Source organism: Leucoraja erinacea, chromosome 22 (genome assembly GCF_028641065.1).
Source record: "Leucoraja erinacea ecotype New England chromosome 22, Leri_hhj_1, whole genome shotgun sequence".
Taxonomy (NCBI): domain Eukaryota; kingdom Metazoa; phylum Chordata; class Chondrichthyes; order Rajiformes; family Rajidae; genus Leucoraja; species Leucoraja erinaceus.
The window spans coordinates 9,406,999-9,433,815 of record NC_073398.1 but is presented as its reverse complement, the minus strand read 5'-3'; the positions used below and the strand labels follow the sequence as shown (position 1 = coordinate 9,433,815).

The window sequence follows — 26,817 nt, the reverse complement described above, 5'->3', positions numbered from 1 at the left end:
ACATCCTTCCTGTAATGGAGCGATCAGAACTGCGCGCGACTCTAAATGTGACCCAAGAAAAGTCCTTCAGCGCTTCATCAGGACTTCCTGACTCTCATACTCAATGACCCGACCGATAAAGGCCGACCGTTCCGCCTCTGCTAGCCCCGGTGGTGGCGACAATGGGACTTACATGGGGGTGGGGGCAGCAGCGGGCGGAAGGGCCGAGCGGCCGCCGGCTTTCTGTGTCGTCACGGCCGGCCGCCGGTTTTCTGTGTCGTCACGGCCGGCCGCCGCAAGTCATATCCGCCCCGCCGCTGGGCCGCGCTGCTGGCTCCCTGTGTCGTCACATCCGCCCCGCTGGGCCGCGCTGCTGGCTGGGGTGAGGGCCCCCGGCTCCCTGTGTCGTCACATCCGCCCCGCTGAACCGGGCCGCGCTGCTGGTTGGGGTGAGCGGAGCCGGGAACAACGGCGGCGCCCAAAGCCGGGGAGAGGTGAGGAGACAGGTGAGGGGGGGCCGCGCTGTAGGGCCGGCACCGGGGGTGAGAGGGAGCGATATAACGCCGGGGAGGTGAGGGGGAGCGCCGGGGTGAGGAGAGGGGACCACGCTTCTGCCTCCCCGGCACCGTCGTGTGGGCAGGCCGGAGAGACTAGTAGTGGCGGTTGTTATCCCGGCGGTGTGGCCTGTGGAGGCTGTGGAGGAGGGGGAGGAGGAGCAGAGAGGGGGAGGGTAGGTGTGGAAGGAGAGTAAAGAGGGGATGAGGTGTGGAAGGGTTGCAGGGAAAGGTAAGGAAAGAGCGGATGTGAGGAGGGAGAGGGGGCTGGAGTTTTGTACGCGTGGGGGCGGGGGGGGAGGGGGATGGTGGATGTTAATGTGGGGGACGAGCCCCCCTGACGTGTGGGGTGGATGGGGACGATGGGGAGGGGTTTACGGCATCGATAAGGGAGGTCCCCCGGTATGAGGTCCTGTGTAGAGTGTGACGATCCTAGCGGAGGGAGGAGATGGTTTGCCATGTTGGGTCACGGAAGGGGGAGGGGGATTTGTGCCTGGGTGGTATGGTTTGTGTAGGAGTGAGGAGTGGAGCACGTCGTCACCAGTTGCCACAAATACCGGCCATCGAATGGTGAACGAGGTCTGATTGACCTGGACATGACACGTTGGCCTAGCTCGCCTCAATGGAGCTGCAGGTCTACAAGACATATGACAGAAGAAGAAGAAGAAGAAGAAGAAGAGTGAGGAGTCTGTGGGAGAGGGGTTCCCCCGGGGACATGGTAGGGTTGGGAAGTGGAGTTCATGATGGTGTAAGCTTATTAGTTTGCAATGTTGGGGAAGGGAGACCTATGGTTGGGCTCTACAACTGTCAAGGAGGGAGATAAGGGTGGGTTTTGGAGCTGTTGCTGATGGATGAGGGAGATTAATTTGTGGAATTCATTGCATAGAAGGCTGTGGCAGCCAATTTAATGGATATTTTTTATTGAGATGGATAGATTCTTGATTTGTGTGGGTGTCGGGGGTTATAGGGAGAAGGTTGGAGAATGGTGCGAGGGAAAGGTAGATGAGCCATGATTGAATGGTGGAGTGGATTTTATGGGCTGAATGGCCTAATTCTGCACCTACAATTTATTAACATGAGCGGAGAGACTCAGTCCTGCCATTTGGGGATGGTGTGTGATGAAGGTGTACGGTGGGACAGGGATATAGCGGACCCACGACCGACGGATGAGGAATGAAGGAGGAAAGAAGCATGGGTGGGGAAGTGGCAGGCCATTGAGGATGGGATGGATTGTTTGGTGGCGCAGCGGTAGAGTTGCTACCTTACAGTGCCAGAGACCCGGGTTCCATCCTGACCTCGGGTGCAGTCTGTATGGAGTGTACATTCTCCTTGTGCCCTCCGGGTGCTATGGTTTCCTCCCACACTCCAAAGACGTGCAAGTTTGTAGGTTAATTGGCCTCTGTAAAATTGTCCATTGTGTGTAGGATGGAGCTAGTGTATGGGTGATTGTTAGTCAGCATGGACTCAGTGAGGTGAGGGTCCTGTTTCCACGCTGGATCTCTCAACTAAACGTGGAATTAGGGAGTGATGAAATACGGTACATAAATGGAGGAGAACAGATTATGATTTGGGATTGAACATGCCTAAAAAGGCAAAGTGAGTGTTGAATGTGGCAGTAAAGGTTGCAGGGATTGATATGGGGAAGGCCGAGGCAGGTGGCTGGGTGAGGATCCTTTGGGGATTATGGTGGAAGAGTGTGCATGGCCTTGAATGCAAGGATTCAAACAGTGGGACGACACTGTGACGCAGCTGGTAGAGCTGCTGCCTCACAGCGCCAGAGACCCGGATTTGATCCCAGCCTCTAGTGCTGTGTGAGGAATTTGCATATTTTCCCTGTGACCACGCGGGTTTCTTCCAGGCACTCAGGTTTCCTCCTACATCATGAAGATGTGCGGGTTTGACAACATGACAATAAACTCACTTGAACTTGTTTGTAGTTTAATTGGCCTCTGTCTGTATACGGGTAAATGGGCCTGTTCCCGTGCTGCATCTCTAAACTTATCTAAACTAATGTGAAAGAGTGATCGATGGTCAGCGTGGGCTTGGTGGGCGGAAGGGCCTGTGTCCATGCTCTGTCTTTCAATCAATCAAAATGTTGATTCCTGGTGATTTTCGTTGCTGATGTCTGACCACTCCTCCCTGTGTGTGTAGGTCGTTGGGGAAGAAAGCTGCACTGCCTAGTAGCAGTGTCCTGAGTACTGGAGATGGCGATGAGACAGACTCCACTCACCTGCAGTGGCCACACGAGACCTGTGGTCGACTTGGCTTTCAGTGGAACAACAGCATATGGCTTCTTCCTAATCAGCGCATGCAAAGGTGTGATTCGGGTGAAGGTAGTGCTGCCTCTGAGGTAGCACAATATTTTCAAGTTGTGTTAAATAAGTCTGTTGCATACCTTGGTGGCTGTTTATGGGGTGAGATCATCGGCATCTGTGTATAGATAAAGTATAGTCTTCCTGTTGCTAACATTCTCACCCCCATTTTGTTGAAGTGTGTATATAAAAAAATAAAAAAAGGAAGAGAGAAAGTGGAAAGTAGAAATAGAAGAGAAAGCCCCCTTAAAAGAGAATCACTCATTTTGAGTCTGAACAGAATTTGTTGAGACAAAGGCATCCATGGGAATAACACCATAAGACAGTAGGCTGGACAGTCAAGTCTACTCCGCCATTCAATCGCGGCTGATCCCTTCTCAACCCCATTCTACTGATGTCTCCCCGTAACTTTTGACGTCCTTGCTAATCACATAGTGAATAGTATGGAGTTTGAGCTATTTTTCGTTTTAGTTTTACATGAACTGTTCATATTTTAATAAAGTGGAGACTATTATGTATCGGCATGGGTAACTATCCTCAATACTCCAGCCATTGGTGACTTGCACCATCGCCGGCTCCCTCTATCCTCGTCTCAGATCTTCCGGTTCTTGGGGAATGTGCAAGGGCCGGCTCAGTGGCATGCAGTAGCTTCTTGCTGCTGGTTTGAGCTTATCACAAACTTGTGACCTGTGCCAGTTACAAATCATAGGCTTTGCACATGGAAAGACCAATGCCTTTGAATTCTCTTTGAGTCACGCCTTTGGAAATTAATTGCTGTCTCTTCAATATTTATATTGTTACGAAAGTTGCCAATCCCCTCTAACTGCGTTATTTACCAAGAGCTCTAAGTGAATGTGGTGCTTAAGCATCAGGAATATCAGCTGTTATCAGGCAACTGAACCATCTTTTTAACAACCACAATGTGGTCCTGACCCAGAGACTATCTTTAATCGGACTATACTGGACTTTATCTTGCACCAAGCGTTATTTCCTTTATCTTGTATCTGTACACGGTGGGTGGCTCGATTGTAATAATGTAGTCTTCCCACTGACTGGTTAGTTCACAAAAGCTTTTCACTGTACCTCAGTACATGTGACAATAAACTAAACTAAAAAATCGTTCCTACAGTGTTTGGAACTCGGCAGCCACCTAACCCCATACTTCCATTTCCAATCCCCGATCAGAAAGATTTACATGTACCCCGTGACTGCGATCACCAGGCTTCTGTTGCTAAAAGATGCCAGTCTCTGCTTTTGATGCCTGAAAACATGATTGTTCTAATGCTCTCCTGGTAACCCTTGTCACTTCCATTACTTGTAAAATGGACATAAATTAAATTCCTAATTTTTGTAACATGCTCTCGTGCTTATTATCCTTCTATAGCTTTGTTCTTTCCTATTTTGTTTGTGTTTTTTTAACTCCTTTATCCCCAATCATTGTGTTCTATAACATCCTATCCTGTGTTTAATTCTTCCAACTTTGCCAATCTACATTTTGCCTTTTGACATCCTGTCTTGTCATTGGACGATTGCTAAATTTTGTTCAGCGGTTTGAAGCACTTTGGCAAGTGCAGCCAGGTAAATGCAAGAAGTGGCACAGTGGCGTAGCGGTAGAGTGCTGCCTTACAGTGCCAAAGTCCCGTGTTTGATCCTGACTATGGGTACCTGTCTATACGGAGTTTGTTCATTCTCCCTGTAACCTGTGTGGGTTTTCTCTGGGTTCTCCAGTTTCCTCCTGCACTCCAAAGATTATATGTAGGTTAATTTGCTTGGTATATTGTAAATTGTCCCTAGTGTGTTAAGGAAAGTGTTAGTGTATCTACTAGTGTATCAATAAACTAAACTAATGCGGAGTGAATTAACATTGTACTGTTTGGTATCCATTCAGATGGCAAGCCCATGATGCGCCAGGGTGACACAGGGGACTGGGTTGGAACGTTTCTGGGTCACAAAGGTGCTGTCTGGGGAGCCACGTTAAACAAAGATGCCAACAGAGCGGCAACTGCAGCAGCGGATTTCTCAGCGTAAGTTTTATTACATGCGGCGGAACGAATAACGAGTAACAAAGGCAATAATTTACTTTAATTTGCCTCTAGGAGATGTAAGGAACTGCAGATGCTGGAATCTTGAGCAAAGCATAGTGCTGGAGTAACTCAACAGATCAGGCAGCATTACCGGAGGACACGGATAGGTGATGTTTCAGGTCTGGGTGGAAGAAGGATCCCCACATAAAACGTCGCTTATCCATGTCCGCAAGAGCTGCAGCCTGACCCGCTGAGCTACTCCAGCACTGTGATAATTCATCTCTAAATATACTGTAAACAATACTGCTAATGAGCTGAAATGCTTGCTGGAATGTTATTTGGCTTTATTTCTCTTGAACTTCCCATATGCTCTGATCTATGTATCATAACCTGTGATATTTGGTGGAGGAGGGAACGGCAGATGCTGGTTTGCATTGAAGATAGACACGAAATCCTGGAGTATCTCAGGAGGACAGACAGCATCTCTGGAGACTATAAATAGGTGACGTTTCGGGTCGAAACTCTTCTTTTGACCAAGACGCAGCTTCCCATTTTCACCCCTTTCCGCAGAGACCGCTCACTCCGCGACTCCCTAGATCACTCATTCCTTCCCACCCAAACCATCCCCTGCCCAGGTACTTTCCCTAAAACACTCGGTCTGAAGAAGGGTGTCGACCCGAAACATCACCCATTCCTTTTCGATAGAGATGCTGCCTGGCCCGCTGAGTTACTCCAACACTTTGTGTCCTATTTTGTAAACCAGCATCTGCAGGACCTTGTTTATACTTTTTTTAAAAAGAAGTTTCCTGATTATTTTGCCATTTTGAAAGCTTTAACTGGATATAATAATCGTGTGCAATTGTCTGACATTTTGTTTAAAAAAAATTTGAGATGAGCAAAATGTGTTCAGAAATCCTTTTCAGTGAGTTATAATTTTTTATGCATTGAATTCTTTTGATGTGACTTGGTCCTTTCTTTTTCCTCAGCAAAGTATGGGATGCTGTGACAGGTGATGAAATGCTCACTTTAGCCCACAAACATATTGTCAAAGCCGTGGACTTTACTCAGGTAACATATTTTCTAATTTCAGTTTATTTTTTTGGCCGTAATATTTCTAATATACTAGACCAAGTGGGACCCATTGGGGGGGGGCGGGGCGGGGTTGGGGGCCTGCGGCGTCACATACACACTAACCAACCCCCGCATACACACACTAATCACACACACACACACACTAACCACCCCCCTTGATATTATATTAATATCATCCATTTGCTCCTTTTACCCCATCCCCACCCTATCCACTCGCACATAACTCCCAATTCGCAGGCGCGTCTAGGGACGGAGAGAGAGGGGCAGAGACAGAGAGGGGCAGAGACAGAGAGAGAGAGAGAGAGAGGGGGGCAGAGACAGAGAGAGGGGCAGAGACAGAGAGAGGGGCAGAGATGGGGGGGGGGGGGGGGCAGAGGGGGATGGGGCAGAGATAGAGAGAGGGCGAGCGGGCAGCAAGAGGGAGAGGGCGGACTTGAACTCGGCGGACGCTGGATGGTGAGCGAGTGGGGCGGGCGAGCAGGGAGCGACCAAAGGACTATTGAGTCGAGGGGGGTGGGGATGACGTCACTCGCAGTACTTGGGACACGGAGCAGCCATTGTGAAGTCATCAGCGAGACTATCTCTTTTATTTTCAAGGTTATTTCAGATTTGTGAACATTTTCATAAATAACTCGAGAAATAAAGCTCGGAATATTCAGATAAGGTGATTTCGGACTCCAGGGGATAAATCTATCGGAATATGTGAAGATTTTATAGTTAGCGCGTCGTTTTTTCGAGAAGATGTGACAACACAAAAAAATAAATACACACCCACACAAACACACATCCACACACACACATACAATACAAGATCAGAGTTTTAAGTATGTAAGATTTATCTTGTTTTTGCTTTTGCAGGATAGTAACAACTTGCTTACGGCTGGGCAAGATAAAGTGTTGCGTATCTATGATATGAACAAAACTGAAGCAGGTAAGGCATGGTTGCTGTAGAAAGAATTTACTGTGCCGAGTATGGAGTTTTACATCCAGCAACAGTGGCATAGCAGGTAGAGCCGCTGGCTCACAGCACCCGAGACCCAGGTTCGATCCCGACCTTGGGTGCTGTTTGCACGTTCTCCCTGTGACTGCGGGTTTCCTCCGGGTGCTCTGGTTTCCTCCCACATCCCAAAGAGGTGCGTGTTTGTAGGTTAATTGGCCCTTTGTAAATTGCCCCCTAGTGTGTAGGGAGTCGATGAGAAAGTAGAATAACATAGAACCAGTGTGAACGGGTGATTGATGGTTGGATGGGTCGAGGGCCCGTTTCCATGCATTATCTTTAAATTTAAAGTAACCTCCATTTTCTCGCTGCTGAAGGGATTGCATGAATGTGTGGTGATTGATATACAAGATTTTAGTTACTACATTATATAGAATTGACTAGAATTCTATATAAAATTGACTACTCTGTTACCGCAAGATTCCGTTTAAAATCGTATCTAGGAAATGCCCTCCATAAGGAAACAGCACATATTGATATTAGGTGCGGTCAAGTTTTAGCAACTGGTTTTTATGCCTGGTTTATGGTTAGACTTGGTTACAATTGCGTCTGGTTAGGAATGTGCACGTGTTTTGAAATGAAATGAAATGAAATGATTCAATTTATTGTCATTGTCAGTGTACAGTACAGAGACAACGAAATGCATTTTTAGCATCTCCCTTGAAAGGGAGACACAGGGCGTCGCGGTGAGCCCGCGCCTGCCGCCGTAATTACATTCCATCACAGGCAAAGGTGGGTGAAGTGTCTTGCCCAAGGACACAACGACAGTATGCACTCCAAGCGGGATTTGAACCGGCTACCTTCCGGTCGCCAGCCGAACTCTTAGCCCATTGTGCTATCTGTCGCCTGTTCACCCAGATCAAGTAAAGAAAGTAAAACCACTTAGTCATGCAGTATGGAAACAGACCCTTTGGCCCAACTTGCCCATGCCAACCAGGATGCCCCATCTTAGCTCATCCCATTTGCCTATGTTTGACCCATATCCCTCTAACTAAATGTTTCCTATCCACATAGTTGACCCAACGTCTTTTAAATGTTGTTATGGTATCTGCCTCGACTACCTCCTCTGGCAGGTTGTTCCACTTGCATGTAAAACCTTGTGGGATCTCTGTCCCAAATGACTTTCAGTCAGCGGGAGTGCGTTTGAAGTGCATACAATGCTGTAGCATGTGTTGAGTTACTAATTTGTGACCAAGAATCTGCAAACGACTGATCTGTGCATTTTAATGCTTTTGGTCGAGGAGTGGTTGGGATGGTTTTATGATGGGATGTTTAGCTTGTTCAATGACCTCTGGTGGTGGGAAGTTATTTAATCATAGCTCCAGAATTGTAAACACTCAGAGGGATTTGTGTACGAAAGTGAGAAATAGGATAATACAAGTCCACCATCGATTTTCTGGCAACTGGTGGTCTGGCCCCCCCTTTAATCTGGACAAAGGAGCGCACTTGAAATCCCCCTCACCCCAAACGTTCCCCCCCCTCCCTAAACATACAAGATACAAGATACAATTTATTTGTCATTTGGACCCCTTGAGGTCCAAACGAAATGACGTTTCTGCAGCCATACATTACAAACAAATAGACCCAAGACACAACATAATTTACATAAACATCCATCACATTGCTGTGATGGAAGGCCAAAAAAAACTTATCTCTCTTACTGCACTCCCCCCCCCCCCCCCCCGATGTCAGAGTCAAAGTCAAAGCCCCCGGCTGGCGATGGCGATTGTCCCGCGGCCATTAAAGCCACGCCGGGTGATGCAAGGTCGCACACCGGGTTCTTGATGTTAGAGCCCCCGGCGGGCGCTCGCAGAGTCCCGCAGCCATTCCAAGCCGCGCGGGGCGGTGCTGTAAGGCCCCGCTCCAGGAGCACATGTGGTGCCTGGGCCGGGTGAGGCAGCTGATCCCGACCTCACGGGGACTTCTGCGGCTGATCAGCGACACTAATTTGCCCCTAGGATCGAAGCTATGGAACTTAAGTCCAGCTGGGGCCGGCTGATCTGTTCCCATATTGTGGGCCGGTATCTCGGCCCCTCGGCGACCTTGGCAGACAATTCCAGTACTGTTTGGCGACTCTCGGAGGCCATGACCTCTGCTGGTCTGGCAAAATGGATAATTCAGAAAGGGTCTGGAGCCAAGGTTGCTGCAACATTGGTGGTGGACCTGTTAAAGAATTGCAAGTGAGAGTATGAATGTAAAGGGAGGTGGAGAGAATGTACCAGGAAGGAACACATGCATTTGTCAGCATTTTTGCTTCTTGTTCATAAGAATTGTGTTGGTGGCAGGTGGGTATTTATAGTTTCAGATCTTAAGTTTGTTTGTCGCTCTTCCAATATTCACATTATTGTTAAAGATGGTATTGTGATAGATCATTCTTTTTCTCACAGAGCCTTTGGAGATCAGTGGCCATAGTTCTGGCATTAAGAAAGCACTGTGGTGTAATAACGACAAGCAGATACTCTCGGCAGCTGATGACAAGACAGTCAGGTGAGTGTAGTCAGTCTCTTAAGAACTTCCAAACGTTTAAGGATTAAAGCTTTGAGTGTAGATTCTTCGTTCATGTTGTGGTTGGTTGAACTTCCACCATCGGATGGATCTACAGGAATCGCTGCCTCAAAAAGGCAGCCAGCATCATCAGAGGCCTACGCCACCCTGGCCATGCTCTAATTTCACTCCTGCCTTCAGGAAGAAGGTACTGGAACCTGAAAACTATGACCTCCAGATCCAGGAGCAGCTTCTTCCCAACAAGCAGCCTCTTGAACACTACAAACACCAACAAAACTATGATGTGTCTTGGTTGGTTGCACAAGAGACCAAACTTTTGTTTTGCACTAGTGTTGCTTTATATTTATTGAACTCTTATCTATGAGTGCAGTGTTTATGTACCTGTTATGCTGCTGCAGGTAAGAATTTCATTGTAACATTTTTGGTACATATGACAGCTAAACGCTTGATGGAGAGGAGTATTTTATTTAGAGCTGATACATGTGAGCCTCTATCTCACTTGGAAGGACTCTTGACTCTGGTAGGACACACTTGGCTGTCAATAGACTTGGCTGTTTGTGCCTATTGGCTCAATGTCATGTTCCAATTCTGAAGCTGGTATTGAAATGTTAGGGATAAATTTGCTTTTTATAGAAAATAGAACTATTGTATATTGTAATTTGACAATCATGTTTTTGAAAAGGTTGCAGTGTGTGGTGATGACGACACCTTATGTTGCTTTTTTTTTTTAACTTGCCTTAGTTTGAAAACGGTGGTATTTATTTTCATCAAGTGCTGCAGAAGATGTGAATGTAAAGTGGTGAAATATGAATTGTGAATCTAACCTGCAACTTTCCCTGTTTCAGGCTCTGGGACAGGGCTAGTATGACTGAGGTGCAGACGCTGAATGTAGCTTCACCTGTAAGCTGTGTGGAGTACATACCTGACGGGGAGATCGTGGTTTTAACCTATGGCAAAACCGTCGCTTTTCACAATGCACTCAGGCAAGTCTAATTCTGTAACATTTTGTTATCTCTTGGCAACTTAACCACTATGCTCTTGTTCATATCTAGTGCAATCAATCAGTTTTTGAATTAAAACTTTAAATATGCCTCATAGAAATGAGGAACTGCAGGTGCTGGTTTACAAAAACAAAAGACTCAAAGTGCTGGTGCAACTCAGCGATCAAGCAGTATTTCTGGTGAACGTGGATAGGTGACGTTTTGGTCGGTACCCCTCTTCAGACCTGATCCAAAATGCCAACTATCCATGTTCCATTGATGGTGCCTGATTGGCTCAGTTACTCCAGCACTTTGCATCCGTTTTGTGTATACCAGCATCTGCATATCCTTGTTTCTACAAAGAAATAGCAGATATATTGAACAAAATGTTAACATCGGATATCATTATGGAAGACTTTGCTAATGTGCCTAAGATAGCAGACTGGCAAGTTTCAAATAACATGGAAGTGTTTACAAACACTCCAAAGATAAGGGATACAGTATTGGATAAAGTGGTGGGGAGGAGGGATTCTAAAGATGGACAAGTCGTCAGCAACCAACAGACTGTACATTAGAATTTTAAAGGAAGTAGCTGTAGAGAAAGAGCACCCATTGTTCAAAATTCTCATAACTTTCTAAGCTTTCTAAGAATAAACTAGAAGAATGGAAAACGGGTAACGCGAATCCCCTTTGCAAAAATAAAAAGGATGAAAGGCAGCGGACTGCAGACAAGTTAGTTTAACAATGTTATTGTCGAGATGCCAGAGTCAATCAAAAAGGAAATAGCTACTCATTTAGCAATTCTGAACATAATTCAGTCTCATCATTGTGGTTTTATGAAAGGTAAATCATCTTTGACAAATTGTTTGAATTACTTGGGGGTGTAACAGGGATAGTTCCTAATGGGGGGTGGGGGCGTAGATGTAGTGTATTTAGTTTTCCAAGAGGCATTTGACACAAGAGGCTGGTGCATGCAAGCCATGGGTGGCAACAAAGGAAATGGATTGAAAACTGGCTTTCACAGAGTTGAAACAATTGGAATAAACATCCTTCAGACTGGAAGGAGGCAACTAGCGGAGTATCGCAGGGATTGACTTCTGGCCTGTAATTGTTTATTATTTTAATTAATTACCTGAAAGTAAGGTTGATTAGTACAAATGTCAGGGGTTATGGAGAGAAGGCAGGAGAATGGGGATGAGAGGGAAAGATAGATTGGCCATGATTGAATGGCGGAATAGACTTGATTGGCCGAATGGCCTAATTCTGTTCCGATAACTTGTGAACCTATGAAAGAAGGAACAGTATGCAAAGTTTTAAAATGCAGCAAACCCATGTTATTACACACAGCGTGGGTGCAGTCTATTATTGCACATTGTCCACTGTAACCACTGTCCCTGCTGCTTATTCCCACATGCTGAGCGAAATGGGTCTGAAATGGTGGTGGGGTGAAGAAACCCTGCCCCACTCTCAATGAGATTCCCACGACTGGCTGTCTGCCCAGAGTTCTGGGTGTAACACTCTGACATCGATCTTTAATGCTAACTAATTCTCCTGCCAGACACTAACCTTCCCTGTGTACAAAGTATTTTTAATGGTTAAAATGTATTTTCGCTACTGCAGGTTAAAAATACTTGTGGCTGTTTATAACATTGTTTAATAGAGTTAAGTATACAGAAAAGCAGTTGCTTGTCAATTTCAATGTCTTGTCAATTTCTCTGCCATGTCAATTTCAACAATTTGTGTTCTTAAGGAGACAGTGCTATAACCGAATTCTGTTACAAAGCAGTGCATAATAACGAGAGTTTATACTGTCTATAGATGAAACAAAATAAGTAGACGATCACGTGATATGGGTTCTGTGACTTCACAAAGGGATATAGATTGAGTGAGGATAAAATAATGGCTAATGGAGTTTACTGTGTGGAAGTGTGAGGTCATGCACTTTAATAAGAGCAATCAAAAGGCTAATTATTAAATGTGGGGTGCAGATGAGGAAAGCACTGAGGGAGCTCAGTGTTCTTGTTCAACAGGTTACGAAGGCAAGTCAAGTGGCCTTCATGGGCAAAGAGTTGGAGGTGAAGGCCAACAAAAGGCAGGCCTTTTGCCTAAAAGCTAGAGTAATATTGGAGGCAATACAAAGATTCACCGGCTCACTCCTGAGATGACAAAGGTGTCCTCCTACCAATAGAGAATAAATAATGCTGGGCTTTTATTGCTTGGAGTTTAGATAGAACTGCCAACGCTGATTTACAAGAAAGGACACAATGTGCTGGAGGTCAGGACCCTTTAGGCTGATCCAAATGGGGTTTGACAGAGTAAATATTCAAATGTTTTCACTGGGAGGGGAGTATTGAACAAGGGGACATAGCTACAAGATAAAATTTGAGTATGGAAATCTCTTTTCCCAGCGGGCAATGAATCTGTTGGAGATCTCCTGGTAACGGGGGTGCGGGCACTGAAAAAATGATGGTTTATTGCTCTTCGAATACTTTGAACCCTTATCTCTTAGCTATCCCTGATCCACCTCTTTGCCTTCCGTCACCCTGTCTGCAAATTTCCATTGCCCGTCAGAGCTGCCAGTGGTAATTTTGGGTGAAAGTTAATGGAGTATAAACAGGCCATGTTTAGGAATGCAGTTCTGCATTTCCAAGTTAAAATATAACGTCATGCTTATGCAGTCCAAGCTTGCAAACAATCAATCTGAAGAAGGGTCCTGACCCAAAATGTCACCTATCCATGTTCTCCAAAGAAGCTGTCTGACCCACTGAGTTACTCCAGCACTTTGTGGGTTTCTTTGGTAAACCAACGTCTGCAGTTCCTTGTTTCTAATACAGAGCAACATTTTTTTTCATATGGCTGAAGGATTTGGGTGTATTCTGAGGTTTGTTTTTATTCCTACAGTCTAGAGTTGATCAAATCATTTGACGCACCAGCTTCAATCAACTCAGCTTCTCTTCACCCCGAGAAAGATGTTTTTGTTGCAGGAGGTGATGACTTCAAATTGTACAAGTTTGACTACAATACCGGCGAGGATTTAGGTAGGTCTTCATACCTGTAGTGCTTTTGAAGCATGTTGATTATTCCGGCTATTGCATTTCACTTGAAATGACAATGAGTTTTGCATGTTGCTGAGTTCAACCTAATGTTAGTTCTAAAGTCTAGAATTGCTTTATGGGAATTTGCATTCACCTTTTATTAACCTAACAAGGGAACCTCTTGTTAATCTTGCACAGAACATAATACCCAGCACCATTTATTGAGACTCGATTTGTCGGATTTTCTTTGCATTAGTGGGTCGGAAAGCCGCATTCTCTTTATTTAGTGTGGCTCAGGATCCTTCAATGGTGACACAGTGGGCAGCACAGTGGTGCAGCTGCAGACTTGCCTCATTACAGCACCAAAGACCCAGGTGGGGTCCTGACTTCGGGCGCTGTCTGTACAGAGTTTACATTCTTCCTGTGACCGCGTTCATAGGTTTCCTCCGCCTGCTCTGGTTTCCTCCCACATTCTGAAAAGGTGCAGATTTGTAGGTTAATTGGGGTCTGTAGGGTGCAGGATAGAACTTGTGCACGGGTGAGTGTTGGTTGATGTGGGCTGATGGGCCTGTTTCCACTCTGCATCTCTAAACTCAAACAATACAAAACAAAAATACCAATTAGATAGGGTTTTGGCATTGTTTTCTTGCAAATTACATCTTCTAGAGTCCCTAATGTCAGTGAAAATGGTTTGTCTCAATGACTGCCGTGTCTAGTGTACTAGATTGTATTTTAACTAGGCTTCTACCTGGTAATTTCTTTAAACTTTCTTGTCTGGTCCCTTGGATATTTGAAGGTGATCTAGGTTTGCCACCTTTGTGCTGACGATCCGTGTCAGGTTAAGAATAGTGTGGCAGTTATGAAGTAGGAAATGAAACGTCTGAACATTGTGGAAAGACTGAATACATAGATTCGTGTCTGTTAGTACGTTTACCTTGACAATCCTGAGTTCTTGTTCTTTATTAGAACTACTTGTGGTTTTACTGTTGCTAAATTTTGATTAAGATTTGAAAAATGTTGTCAACTCTAAACAAAAATCTTTTGCCATCATCCTATTGCCTTGGATTTCAATGCTGTAGGCTTGTGCTGGTCATGGATTTTAATATTATAGATTTAACATGCCTGATATCTGCCTTCAAACATTAACATTCAAATTGCAACAACTCAAAAATGAGCTGAAAATAGCAGGTTTGTTCCCTATATCTGAATGAATCAGTTAGACTTTACCATGCGATAAGAGGCCCTTCGGCCCACCAGGTCCGCACCGACCAGCGGTCACCCCGTACACGAATACCATCGTACACAAAAGGGACAATTTACAACTTTACCGAAGTTACAAAACCCAACGTCTTTGGAGTGTGGGAGGAAACCAGTGCACCCAGAGAAATCCCACACAATCACAGGGAAAAATGTACAAACCCATGCAGTCACAGGTAGAACGTACAAACTCCGTACAGACAGCACCCACAGTCACATTCAAACCCGGGTCACTGGCGGCAATATGGCAACAATTCTACTATTGCGCCTCTGTACCGCCCACTTATTAAGCATGTATGCCACTAGGGGGCGCCGCATGATGGCAGCCTCTGCCTACAGTCTATCTGTTTTTCTATCTTTTTAATTTTTAGTTTGGTTAAAAGTATGTTTTGGAGGATTTTTTTTTGTATTTCTATGTGGGGGAGGGGGGTAGGTTAAGGGGGAAACCTTCCCAGTCACTTCCTGGCATCAGGCCGCCCGTAGCGGCGACTGCAGAGGGCTCGGAAGGCCCCGACCACGGGTGAACATCAAAGAACGTCAAAGAAGTGGATGACCGAACTTTGGTGCCTTCCCTCACAGTGGGAAACTTTGATACCGCTGTGTGGGGGTGTTTATGTTATAGTCTATCGTATTCTGTGTTCTTTATTTTATTCGTATGGCTGTATGGTGAGCACAAATTTCACTGTACCAATTGGTGTATGTGACAATAAATGTCTCTTGTCTTGTATTTCTTTGCAATAGTCACCATGTTCTAAGACAATTTTTTTTTTTTTTTTTTTAAACAGAGTCATACAAAGGTCATTTTGGTCCCATTCACTGCGTGAGGTTTAGTCCCGATGGAGAGCTGTACGCCAGCGGTTCAGAAGATGGAACCCTTCGTCTTTGGCAGACAACTGTTGGCAAAACGTATGGATTGTGGAAGTGTGTACTCCCTGGTAGGTACATCTTGGTATTTAAGTGCACATTTCTTTCTCTAGCAATGTGACCCGTTATTATATCTAAATAGAGGACTCGATTCTTCGAAGGAATGTTTTTGGTGCGTTTGATAAATGTGCGATTAAAAATTTTTTTTCGTCCCAAGCCAAAATTTGGCCTATTGGGGAACCTACTTGCCTGAGGGCATCTGTTGCCAGCCCTGATTTGTCATGGTCCTTTCTTGCTTCCAATCCACCCCTCCTCCCCACACGCACAATCAGTCTGATCAGAGCCCCGGGCGCAGGGAGCAAATTCTACCCGATAAATCGGCACAGATGAGGTCGAGATCAGCCCCCACGTCCAGCTGGGGGGGGGGGGGGGGGGGGGGGGGGGGGGGGGGGGGGGGGGGGGGGGGAAGGATTAATTTTGTCTGGATTCGAGGGGGGGAGGGGGTGGACTATCAGTTGAAGGATAATCGGTGGTGGACCTGTAGCTAATTTGTCATTGTGAAGTGCATTTCATACACTTTTTTTTATTACAGAGGAACTTGGCTCTGAAAACTCTGATTCCATCTACGGCACGCCTCCAGAGGTAAAAGCTTGAACTGACAGCTTGAGAGACACTAGCGAGCAAGATGCAGACCAAGCTCTGAGTCAACAAGCAGAAGAGTGCGTCCTCCATTTTGTGTTAACAGCAAATGCAGACAGCTAAATGGACTCTTATCGATAACTTAAAATCTGTTAACTGTCTAAAAGACAAGCACTTCGTGTCTGCAAGTAAAATAGTAGACCTGTGCATATTCAGCACAGCTGCTTAGCATCTTAGTGTTTTATTGAATCTGCTCAACGACGCCAGTGTATATAAAGTAATGACCAATTTCTGCTCACAAAGTGCTGAAGCTACAGCTGTAACATCATGGATTCAGATGTTTTCCTTTAAGAATGGAATTTTTCATATAAAGGTTCAGTGCTAATATATTGGTTTACAATTAAAGTTATTTAGTTTGCCATTTTTCATTTTAAATGGCCTGCAGTTTATCATCATTTGCAGCAATTTGTATAAATTAAAAGTGTTGAGCAGTATTAAATTGGCCCAAACATGTCATCAAACAAGGCATCCTAAAGCTCATTTTGTAATTCTATGGGTATTTACACCAAATTAATAGTTTGGATTCTGCAACTGAAAACATACATTCAGAAGTATGCTGATTTTGATTCCTTATTAATGCTCCTTGTATCTGTTTTGCCCTCTCAGCGAGGCAATAATTATTTGCAGCAATTGCATAAGTGCCTTGGCTTGTTAGGAAATGTTTCTGGTTTTATACCTTGTGTTCTGCAATGTACACAGGCAACGTTATATTATTCTATAGATCAGCTAGCTTACAGAATTAAAACGAGACCTGCCTGTAGTTATTCCAAGTCTGTGAACGTACATTTTTTTGTCCACCTGATCATTGCTGAAACTCCTGCCCTGGCTTCTGAATAAACTATGTCCCTTCAATCCGACATTAAAACAGCATGACACTTGTGCTTTTGTATTCAACATTACACATGGAACCAGCAAGTCAAATTTAATTTAGAGTGGATGCCTGCTTGCCCAGGGATCTTTGCTCTTCCCCCCCCCCAAAGTCTGAACATGTCAGGCTTTGGCAGGTGTGACAGACTGTACTTTTGTAAGATCATTATCATCTTGAGTATCAACCAGGATTTGCGATCTACATTAGTAATGAGTTAGAGAGTGATGATAAACTAGTGGCTATGCCATGTTTTTGGTTAACTCCTGCAATGCCTATTGGTTATTTTCCAAGCCATCTTTCTCTTTCCCTCCTGGTTCCCTTCATTGATTTATAATGCTCTTAATGAAATGTTTTAGGTGAAGGTATGAATGCTTGATCGAAGGTATGATTGCGTGACTCCATTTATGGATGCCCCTGTTTCCCCGCTGTACCGATCAATAATCAAATCCTACATTCTGCTGAAGGATATTTGACCTGAAGTGCTGACTGCATCTCCTATTTTGTAAAGCAGCACCTGCAGAATTTGTAGCATTTGTTCTCTTCCCCGACCCCCCGTTTTTTTCAAGTGTATAGTTATTCTGACCTTTTTTCATGAGCAGTTTAATAACGGCAGTTAATGTACACAAGAGCAAGTTTGTCTGTGGTTCAAGAGATGGGCTCTGAAAAAAGGTATCAACCCGAAACTTCACCCATTCCTTCTCTCCAGAGATGCTGCCTGTCCCGCTGAGTTACTCCAGCATTTTGTGTCTATCTTTGGGCTCCTCCGCTCTACGGTCTTTGTTTGGAAGTTTCGCCCATCCTGACGAGCTGCTGTGATTGGCTGTGCCCGGGGAGTGCGCTGTGAGTGGTTGCGCTCAGGGCAGTTGTGATTGGCTGCGCCCAGGGAGTGAGCTGCGATTGGCTGCGCCCAGGGCGTGAGCTATGATTGGCTGCGCCTATGGCAGCTGTGATTGGCTGTGCCAGGGAGTGAGCTGTGATTGGCTGCGTCCGGGGAGTGACGGCAGCTGTGATTGGCTGCGCCCAGGGCTGCTGTGAGTGGTTGTGCCTGGGAGTGAGCTGTGATTGGCTGGCGCCTCCGTCCGCGCTCGGCCGGGCCATCATGGCGACGAACAACCTCGGCATTCCGCTCGGTAGGAACCGCGGGCGGGGAGGGGGATGGTGGGCCGGTCCTGGGGAGCGGGTTGGTGGTCCGGGCCGGGCCCAGACATCCGTCGGACTGTCGTAGAGCTGCACAGCGCAGAAACAGGCCCTTCAACCGAGGCAATAGCCTTCTGCACCCTTCCTGTCCATAGATATACCTGTCCATAACGCCGTCATTTGGACTTGACCTGTCTAGTCCCCCACTTGAGTCGCACAGTTCCTGCAGAGTTGTTGAAGCCTGAAGAAGGGTCTCGTCTCCAGAGATGCTGCCTGTCCCACTGAGTTACTCCAGCGTTTTGTGTCTGGTGTCTGCAGAGTTAATGGAGCTGTATAGCACGAAAAGCAGGCCCCTCGGCCCACCTTGTCCCCCCCGACAAGTTGACTTCCTAAGCCTGTCCCTTTTGGCACATATAAACCCTGCCTATCCATATATCTGTCCTAGCCTCGTCATTGGACTTCTATAGTCCTGTTTCCTACTTGTGAATCATACCGTTTCTGCAGTCTTGAGCTGTACAGCTCGAAAAACAGGCGCTTTAGCCCACCTTGTCCATGCAGACCAGGTTGGCATATTAGGCTGCTCCCATTTGCCTGCATTTGACCCATAGCCTTTAACCCTTCCACAAAATCCACTAAACGTCATCATTGGACTTCTGACACAAAATGCTGGAGTAACTCAGCATCAGTCTGAGGAAGGGTCTCAAACTGAAACGTCACCCATTCCTTCTCTCCAGAGATGCTGCCTGTCCCGCAGAGTTACTCCAGTAATTTGTGTCTACCTTGGATTTAAACCAGCATCTGCAGTTCTTTCCTAAGCAAAAAGTTGGCCCTGGGTTCCCTCTCAAATCTTGCCCATCTCACCTTAAACTTGTGCCCTCTACTTTTACAATTTTCTATCCTGGGAAAATGACAGTGAGCGTTTACTTTATCCGTGCCCCTCATGATCTTGCACACCTCAATAAGGTCACCCTTCAGCCTTCAAGGCACAAAAAAAAAGGCCCTTCCAATCTCTCCCTATAACTCAAGTCAGCAAGCTAAGGTAACATCCTGGTGAATCTATTTCAGCACCCTCTTTGATTTAATTACATCCTCCGTGTAGCTGAGAGACCAGAACTGCACACAATACTCCATGGAGACACGAGTGTCTGCAGATACTGGAATGTTGAAAACAATTACAAAGTACTGGAGGGACTCAGTGGGTCAAGCAGCATCTGTGGATGGAATGGACAATCATCTGAAGAAGATACTAAAAGCTGGAGAAACTCAACGGGACAGGCAGCATGTTTGGAGAGAAGGAATGGGTAATGTTTCGGGTTGAGACCCCCAGACTCTGAAGAGGGCTTTGACCCAAAACCTTGTCCGTTCATTCCCTCCATGGATGCTGCCCATCCCACTGAGTTCCACCAGTACAAGGTTTTGCATTCTAGCATTTGAGGTGCATTGTGTTTCCCAAGTATTGATCCTAATGTATCTATGTGCAGCTCAGCCCAGCAAATGGCAAGGGTACTAGAAGCAAAGGATGGCATTTGTGTAGCTGAAACAACGGTGGAATGCAGCTTCAGTGGAGTGTATAATTGGGAGTAGCCTCACGAGGGGACAGTGATAGAGGGGGATCAGCATTGGTGGGCATGGTCAGGCTACAAGCGAGTTTCATGAGAGCTAAACTCATCCATGTAAGTGGAGAGTATTCCATCACCATCCTGACTAGGTGGATGCATTCTGACTTTAAAAGACATTTGTACATATATATGTATAAGAAGGGTTTAGAGTGCTATGAAATGCAGGAAAATGGGACTAGCCCAGTATGCCGACTTGGTCGACTTGGACAGTTGTGCTGAAGGGCCTGTTTCCATGCTGTATATCTTGTGATGGAAAAGTGGGTTCAAATTGTAAGCGGTACAGTGGCGCAACACAGCACCAGAGACCCAGTTTGATCCTGACCTCGAGTGCTACCTGTGTGGTGTTTACACGTTCTCCCTGTGATCACGTGTGTTTCGTCCAGGTGCTCCAGTCTCTCCCATATCCCAAAGATGTGCAGGTTTGTAGGTTAAATAGACTCTGTAAATTGTGTGCAGGGTGTGGATGGGAAAGTGGGATAACACAGAACTAGTGTGAACTGGTGATCACTGGTCGGCATGGACTCGGTGGGCCTAAGTGCCTGTTTCCATGCTGTATCTCCAAACAAAACTAAATTCGGAGGTGGACAGCGTGTTACTCTGTGACACAAATGTTACTCTTTCTTGTGTAGGAAGAAAGAACTGCAGGCTCTGGTTAACACAAAGTGCTGGAGTAACTCAGCGGGTCAGGCAGCATCTCTTGAGAACATCGATAGGTGACGTTTCGGTTTCGGGTCTGACTGTGAGGGGTGGGAGGAGAAAGCTGGTAAAGATTTATTTCCCAAGCTCTCCCAGATTACTTCTGTACCTCCACCCCACTTCCCCTCCCATGCACACCCCTATAATCGGTCGGAGGAAGGGTCCCTTTTGGCATTCAAGAGGTTACAGCAACATTTAAGAGGCCTTTAGATGGGAAAATGTATATGCAGGGGACAGAGGGATATGAATTGCGTGCAGGCAGAAGTGTTTATCTTGGCAACATGTTTGGCACAGACATTGTTGCTGTACTGTACTATGTTCTAACACTCGTGCCTGAAAGTGGTTGCAAATGGTTCAGCCTGTATAGGCCTGTAAACTCACCAAACACTCAGATAAACATACAATAATCAATAATGCAACAAATTAATAATTGGTAATACTAGGTAACCTAATAGTGCAAAATCCGTGGTGTAACAAATAAAAAACAGGCCATGGAAGTTCAAAGGTCATAGCTGCTGAGATCGTGATTCGTGTTGTGCTGTGTTCAAAAGCATGATGGCCGAGAAGCTAATAACATAACACTTTAAAATTCCATTTGCGAGATCACACCACATCAAAAAAACAGTATCATTTGGAGGAGAAAAATATTTAGGGATCTCCTCTGGTCCTTTTCAACTTCATCACATACTCATTTATTTTCACGGAAATGTATTCTGGTCTGTCGACCCACTTTAACAAAATAACACACCATTTTGTGCAATGTTTCCTTGCTGTTGAGAAACAAAAGTAAGTAAGCAAGTAAGTTTATTGGCCAAGTATTCACATATAAGGAATTTGTCTTGGTGAACAAAAGGGTCTTGTTTCACCATCATCATAGGAATTTGAAAATAAATTGAGAACTGATCCTAAAATTGAGGGCACATGTTGAGCTGACATTAAACTCATTTACGGTAGACACAAAATGCTGGAGTAACTCAGCGGGTGAGGCAGCATCTATGGAGAGAAAGAAAATGTTTCGGGACGAGATCCTTCTTCAGAATGATTGGTTATTTAGATTGGTAGATATACAGCACGGAAACATACCCTTCGGCCCACTGAGTCCGTGCAGACCGGCGATGCCCACACACTGACGCTATCCTACAATTTTTACCAAAGCCAATTAACCTATGTATAAAAGTGGTACTGCAACATATGTGATCAAGTCTAGAAAATATTAGACAAGACTTTAGAGATACACCATGGAAACAGGCCCTTAGGCCCCCACGAGTCCGTGCCGACCAGCAATCATCCCGCACTCTAACACTATTCTACATACTAGGGCCAAATTTACAATTTCCAGTAACAAATAAATCTACAAACCGGTATGTCTTTGGAGTGTGGCAGGAAACTGGAGCGCCCAGAGAAAACTTACCCGGTCACGGGAGAATACAGAAACTCTGTACAGACAGCAGGATCCAATCTGGGTCTCTGGGATTGTAAGGCAGCAACTCTACTGCTGTACCACAGTGCCGCCCTTTGTCTTTGATGCAAAGTCATCTAACTTTGGGGGATGTTGAACTTGACATGAGTGGGAGGAAAAGGAGTGATTATTTCTACGTTTGCTGACCTCTAAGTTGAAGCAACATATATATTTTCCTATGTCATTGTTTTTTAACAAAGAGCCAGCATTAAGCTGCCACAAAAAAAAGAGATAAAGTGCTGGAGTAACTCTGCAGGTTAGAAACATAGAAAATAGGTGCAGGAGGAGGCCATTCGGCCCTTCAAGCCAGCACCGCCATTCATTGTGATCATGGCTGACCATTCACAATCAGTAACCCGTACCTGCCTTCTCCCCATACCCCTTGATTCCACTAGCCCCAAGAGCTTTATCTAACTAGGTTACGCAGCATTCTCTGGAGAACATGGATAGGTGGAGTTTTGGGTTGCTGTGCTTCTTCAGAGTTGTACTTAAACTGCCACTGTTCTGTAGATTATCAGCTGATGTTGCTCAGTTTGCTGTGAAAACCCCCTCCTGTGTATAAAAGTGGTATTGCAACATTTGTGATACAGTCCAAAAAACATTAGACTTTAAAGATACAACATGGAAACAGGTTGTTTGTCCCACCGAGTCCGCGCCGAACAGCGATCACCTGTACACTGGCACTATTCTACATATTAGGGACAATTTACAATTTCCGGAAGCCAATCAACTTAGAAACCTTTACGCTTTTGGAGTGTGGGAGAAAACCGGGGCACATGGAGAAAACTCCACAGAGACAACTCTTGGTCAAGATTGAATTCAAATCTCTGGTGCTGTAAGGCAGCAACGATACTGCTTCATCATTGGGCCACCCTAGGTAGTAAATGTGTTAGTAATCTCTAAACTAAGGTAAACATGTTGGTAAAATGTTGCCCAATCCTGATCTGGTTTGGTTTATGTTGGAAATGTAACTCACCAAGCTGTAAAATGACTTTCATGTTGGTCTGTGAATAATAAAATTATTAAATACTGCTTTTTAGCAGTGTATAAAAGAATGAGGGGCATACAAAGGGTGAATGGACAGAGTATTTTAGCCAAGGTGGGGGAATTAAGAACTAGGTTTAAGGTTTAGAGGGAAAGATTTAATAGGAACCCGAGGGGGAATTTTTTTCCCTCAAACTGTAGTGTGTATATGGAACGAGCTGCCAGAGGAAGTTGTTGAGACGGGTACTATAAACCTCCACCACAATAACTCTTAATTGGGCAGCACAGTGGTGCAGCAGTAGAGCTGCTGCCTTACCATGCCAGCGACCCTGGTCTGATCCTGACTATGGGTGTTGTCTCTACAGAGTTTGTACATTCTCCCTGTCACTGGGTTTTCTCCAGGTGCTCCAGTTTCCTCCCCCATTCAAAAGATGTGATTTGTAGGTTAAATGGCCTCTGTAAATTGCCCCCTAGTGTAGAATTTGAAAATGGGCTAACATAGAACATATAGTATGGGTTATCATTTGGTCAGCGCAGACTTGGTAATCTGAAAGGCCTGTTTCCATGCAGTATCTCCAAACTAAACTAAACAATGTCCCTCCCTCAAGGATGCTTTTTCAGTCCCCTACTAAACGCCCTTTATACTGATGCCTACAAGTTAGCCGATGACTTCACTGTGGTGGGCCGAATCACGAGCAATGACAAGTTGAAGGAAGAAGATAGAGAGGGTAGTGCCATGGTGCGAAGACAATAATAGACAATAGGCGCAGGAGTAAGCCATTCGGCCCTTCGAGCCAGTACCGCCATTCACTGTGATCATGGCTGATCATCCACAATCAGCACCCCGTTCCTGCCTTCTCCCCATATCCTTTGACTCCGCTATCTTTAAGAGCTCTCCCTAATATCAGCAAGTTGAAAGAATAGTTATTGACTTCAGGAACCATGGTGTAGTTCATGCCCCAATCCGCATCAATGGGGCAGATGTAGAAATGGTTGAGAGCTTCAAGTTTTCTTACTGACCAGAGCTGCCTGGCCCACTGAGTTCCGCCAGCACTTTACATTTTGCTTAATAAACATATGTGTCACGTTTGAGGTACCAGCATGCACCATCACGATCAGGGACAACGTGTTTACATAATGTGACTGCCGTTACAGATTTGGGCTGGTTGTCCAATGTCCATGTGAATCACCCCGCTGTTCTGAGGCGTGCGGAACAAATTCAGACACGGAGGACTTTGTCCAAGGAGTGGCAAGTATGTATTTAACAAGGCTATTTCTCCTATCATAGTTTTGTTGGTGAACTTGAAGCCCGTAGATGTTAAACATTTCATTGGATCTGTGGATGTGAAAGTCAGCGAAGAAATGGAAGACAAATTTAATGGGAAGCAGGCCCTTCAGCCCCACTTGCCCATGCCGACCAACATCCCATCTATACTAGTCCCACTTGCCTGCATTTGACCCATATCCTTCCAAACCTTTTCTATGCAGATACCTGTCCAAATGTCTTTTAAATGTTGTGCTAGTATCTGCCTTAACTACATCCTCTAGCAGCTTGTTCCATATATCTCACTACCCTTTGTGTGAAAAAAAAGCTCTCCCTCAGGTTCTGATTAAATCTTCCCACCCTCACCTTAAACCAGAGCTGGGGAATCGAGAACGTCTTTGGGCAAAAGACTCTGTATTCCCCTCATGATTTTATATACTTCTGTAAGATCACCCCTCATCTACCTGTATTCCATGGAATATAGTCTGCTCAAACTGTCCCTGGAGCTCAGACCCTTGTCCGAGCAACATCCTCCTAAATCTTCTCTGCACCCTTTCCAGCTTAACAACATCTTTCCTGTAACAAGGTGACCAAAACTGAACGCAAATGTGGCCTCACCAATGTCGTCTACAACTGTAACATAGCCTCTCAACTTCTATACTCAGTACGTATAATGAAAATGAACTGCAGATGCTGGTTTATACCAAAGATAGACACAAAATACTGCAGTAACTCAGTAGCCAGGCAGCATCTCTGGAGAACGTGGATAGGTGATGTTTTGGGTCGGGACCCGTCTTCAGACTGAAAGCAGGTGGGGGTGACGGGAGGGGTGTGGGGGGGGGGGGGACTGGAAGCAAGAAAAGAACCAGGACAAATTAGTGCTGATAACCTAAGGAAAGGTAGTTCCCTGATAGGCCGATTATTGGCTAGAGATGATGTGAAGCCAAGAGGGATAAATGATTGTGAACTGTTGAACTAGTTAACGGACCTTTAGTGGAGGAAAGGGGGGGGGGGGGGTGGAGGGGTGGAGGAGTGATGGAGGGGAGCGGGTGGGAGGTGTTTGTCGGAGTTACCTAAAATTGGAGAATTCAACATTCATACTGCTGGGTTGTGAGCTCCCCAAGAAAAATGTGAGGTGCTGCTCCTTCAATTTGCATGTGACTTCATTGCACTACCTCCCCCCCCCCCCCCCCCCCCCCCCCCCCCCCCCCCCCCCCCCCCCCACCACCCCCCCTTCCCCACTACCATCAGTCTGGAAAAAGGTTAATCCAGCATTTTGTGTCTATTCTCAGTATAAACCAGCCTACTCAAACTTTTTCTGCAGTTGCCTATTGCTTGTTTTGTTTCACCGTAAATTACCTTAACCATTTGAGTGGAGACTTTTTGTTTCTGTGTCGAAAACCTTCAGTTCAAATTGAGTTATTTAGAAAAGAGAGGCTGAAAAGAGTTGTGTGTTGGAAGAAAAGAGATTGTGAAGTTAGGTGAGGCAGGTGCTGAATGCTAACCAGCTAAATGAATGCTGCTGTAAAATAATTTCATTCCCTCACTCTACCGTAAACGCAGTAAGTACGCAGACACCGATTCCCTGCCGTGCCATTGTAACAAATTCAACAGGGCAGCACGGTGGCGCAACGGTAGAGTTGCAGCCTTACAGCGCCAGGGACCTGGGTCCGATCCAGACTATACGTGCTGTCAGTACGGTGCTTGTATGTTCTCCCCGTGACCGCGTGGGTGTTCTACAAGTGCTCGGACTCCCTCCCATACTCCAAAGACGTTGAGGTTTGTAGATTAATTGGCTTCTGTAAAATTGTGAATTGTCCCTAGTGTGTAGGAAAGTGCTAGTGTCGCCGATTGCTAGTTGGCGTGGGGTCAGTGGGCCGAATGGCCTGTTTCTACGCTGTATCTCTAAAGTCTAAAGGAGAGCGGTGGATTGTCAACCATATTGCAGACTGAAGAATGGGTCCCGACACAAAATGTCGCCCACCCATGCTCTCCAGTGATGCTGCCTGACCCGCTGAGTTACTCCAACACTTTGTGGCTTCACACAGCAGTGAAGACGTTTTTGCATTTATTTTGGAGGTTTTTATTCAAATTATTTTTTCCATGCAGAATTTTGACCATTATTAGTTCGTTGATTGCTCATACAGCGTGGAAACAGGTCCAACCTGCCCTCGCCGACCAACATGTCCCAACTACACTAGTCCCACCTGCCTTTGTTTGGCCTTCATTGCTCATTGTTTAGAACCACATGTTTCAGATGCAGGCAGGCTTGGATATATACGTTCTATTCCTTGAATGGGCTCTTGTAATAATTCCTGCAAACACACCTACAATCACCTGGCGACTCTTTGTGTGCCGTCTCAGAAGAAATCTAGTGATTTTACAATGCAATCAGTGCACTCTTACACTTATGTATGATTGTGCTTACATCAGTTTAGTTTTATTGTCACATGTACCGCGGTACAATGAAAAACTTTATTTGTTGCATGCTA

The 26,817-nt window shown here is 45.5% G+C and overlaps 2 protein-coding genes across 3 annotated transcripts in view; both read left to right on the top strand.

The window, feature by feature from the left end:
- Positions 1-325: 325 nt before the first annotated feature.
- Positions 326-17,163, top strand: strap (serine/threonine kinase receptor associated protein). Of its 2 annotated transcripts, none has more exons than XM_055652909.1 (10): positions 326-473; positions 2,685-2,849; positions 4,734-4,869; positions 5,856-5,937; positions 6,820-6,892; positions 9,346-9,445; positions 10,309-10,446; positions 13,345-13,481; positions 15,521-15,670; positions 16,192-17,163. In XM_055652909.1, the coding sequence occupies exons 2-10, from the start codon at positions 2,738-2,740 to the stop codon at positions 16,251-16,253; spliced, it is 990 nt and encodes a 329-aa protein (XP_055508884.1). In that variant the 5' UTR covers positions 326-473; positions 2,685-2,737; the 3' UTR covers positions 16,254-17,163. The 2 variants fall into 2 exon arrangements, with proteins under 2 accessions (XP_055508884.1, XP_055508883.1); XM_055652908.1 differs by having other exon boundaries at positions 338-485.
- Positions 17,164-18,171: 1,008 nt separating this feature from the next.
- dera (deoxyribose-phosphate aldolase (putative)) overlaps positions 18,172-26,817 on the top strand; it is a 39,306-nt gene continuing 30,660 nt past the window's right edge. The window contains exons 1-2 of the mRNA XM_055652903.1: positions 18,172-18,296; positions 24,217-24,314. Of these exons, the coding sequence (XP_055508878.1) occupies positions 18,266-18,296; positions 24,217-24,314 (129 nt within the window). The 5' untranslated portion in view covers positions 18,172-18,265. The remainder of the gene's footprint in view (positions 18,297-24,216; positions 24,315-26,817) is intronic.

Coding starts and splice junctions, on each gene's coding strand:
- strap (XM_055652909.1), top strand. CDS start 2,738: ATGGCGATGAGACAGACTCCACTCACCTGCAGTGGCCACACGAGACCT. Junction 5,938..6,819: donor AAGCCGTGGACTTTACTCAG/GTAACATATTTT, acceptor TTGCTTTTGCAG/GATAGTAACAACTTGCTTAC. Junction 9,446..10,308: donor GCTGATGACAAGACAGTCAG/GTGAGTGTAGTC, acceptor TCCCTGTTTCAG/GCTCTGGGACAGGGCTAGTA.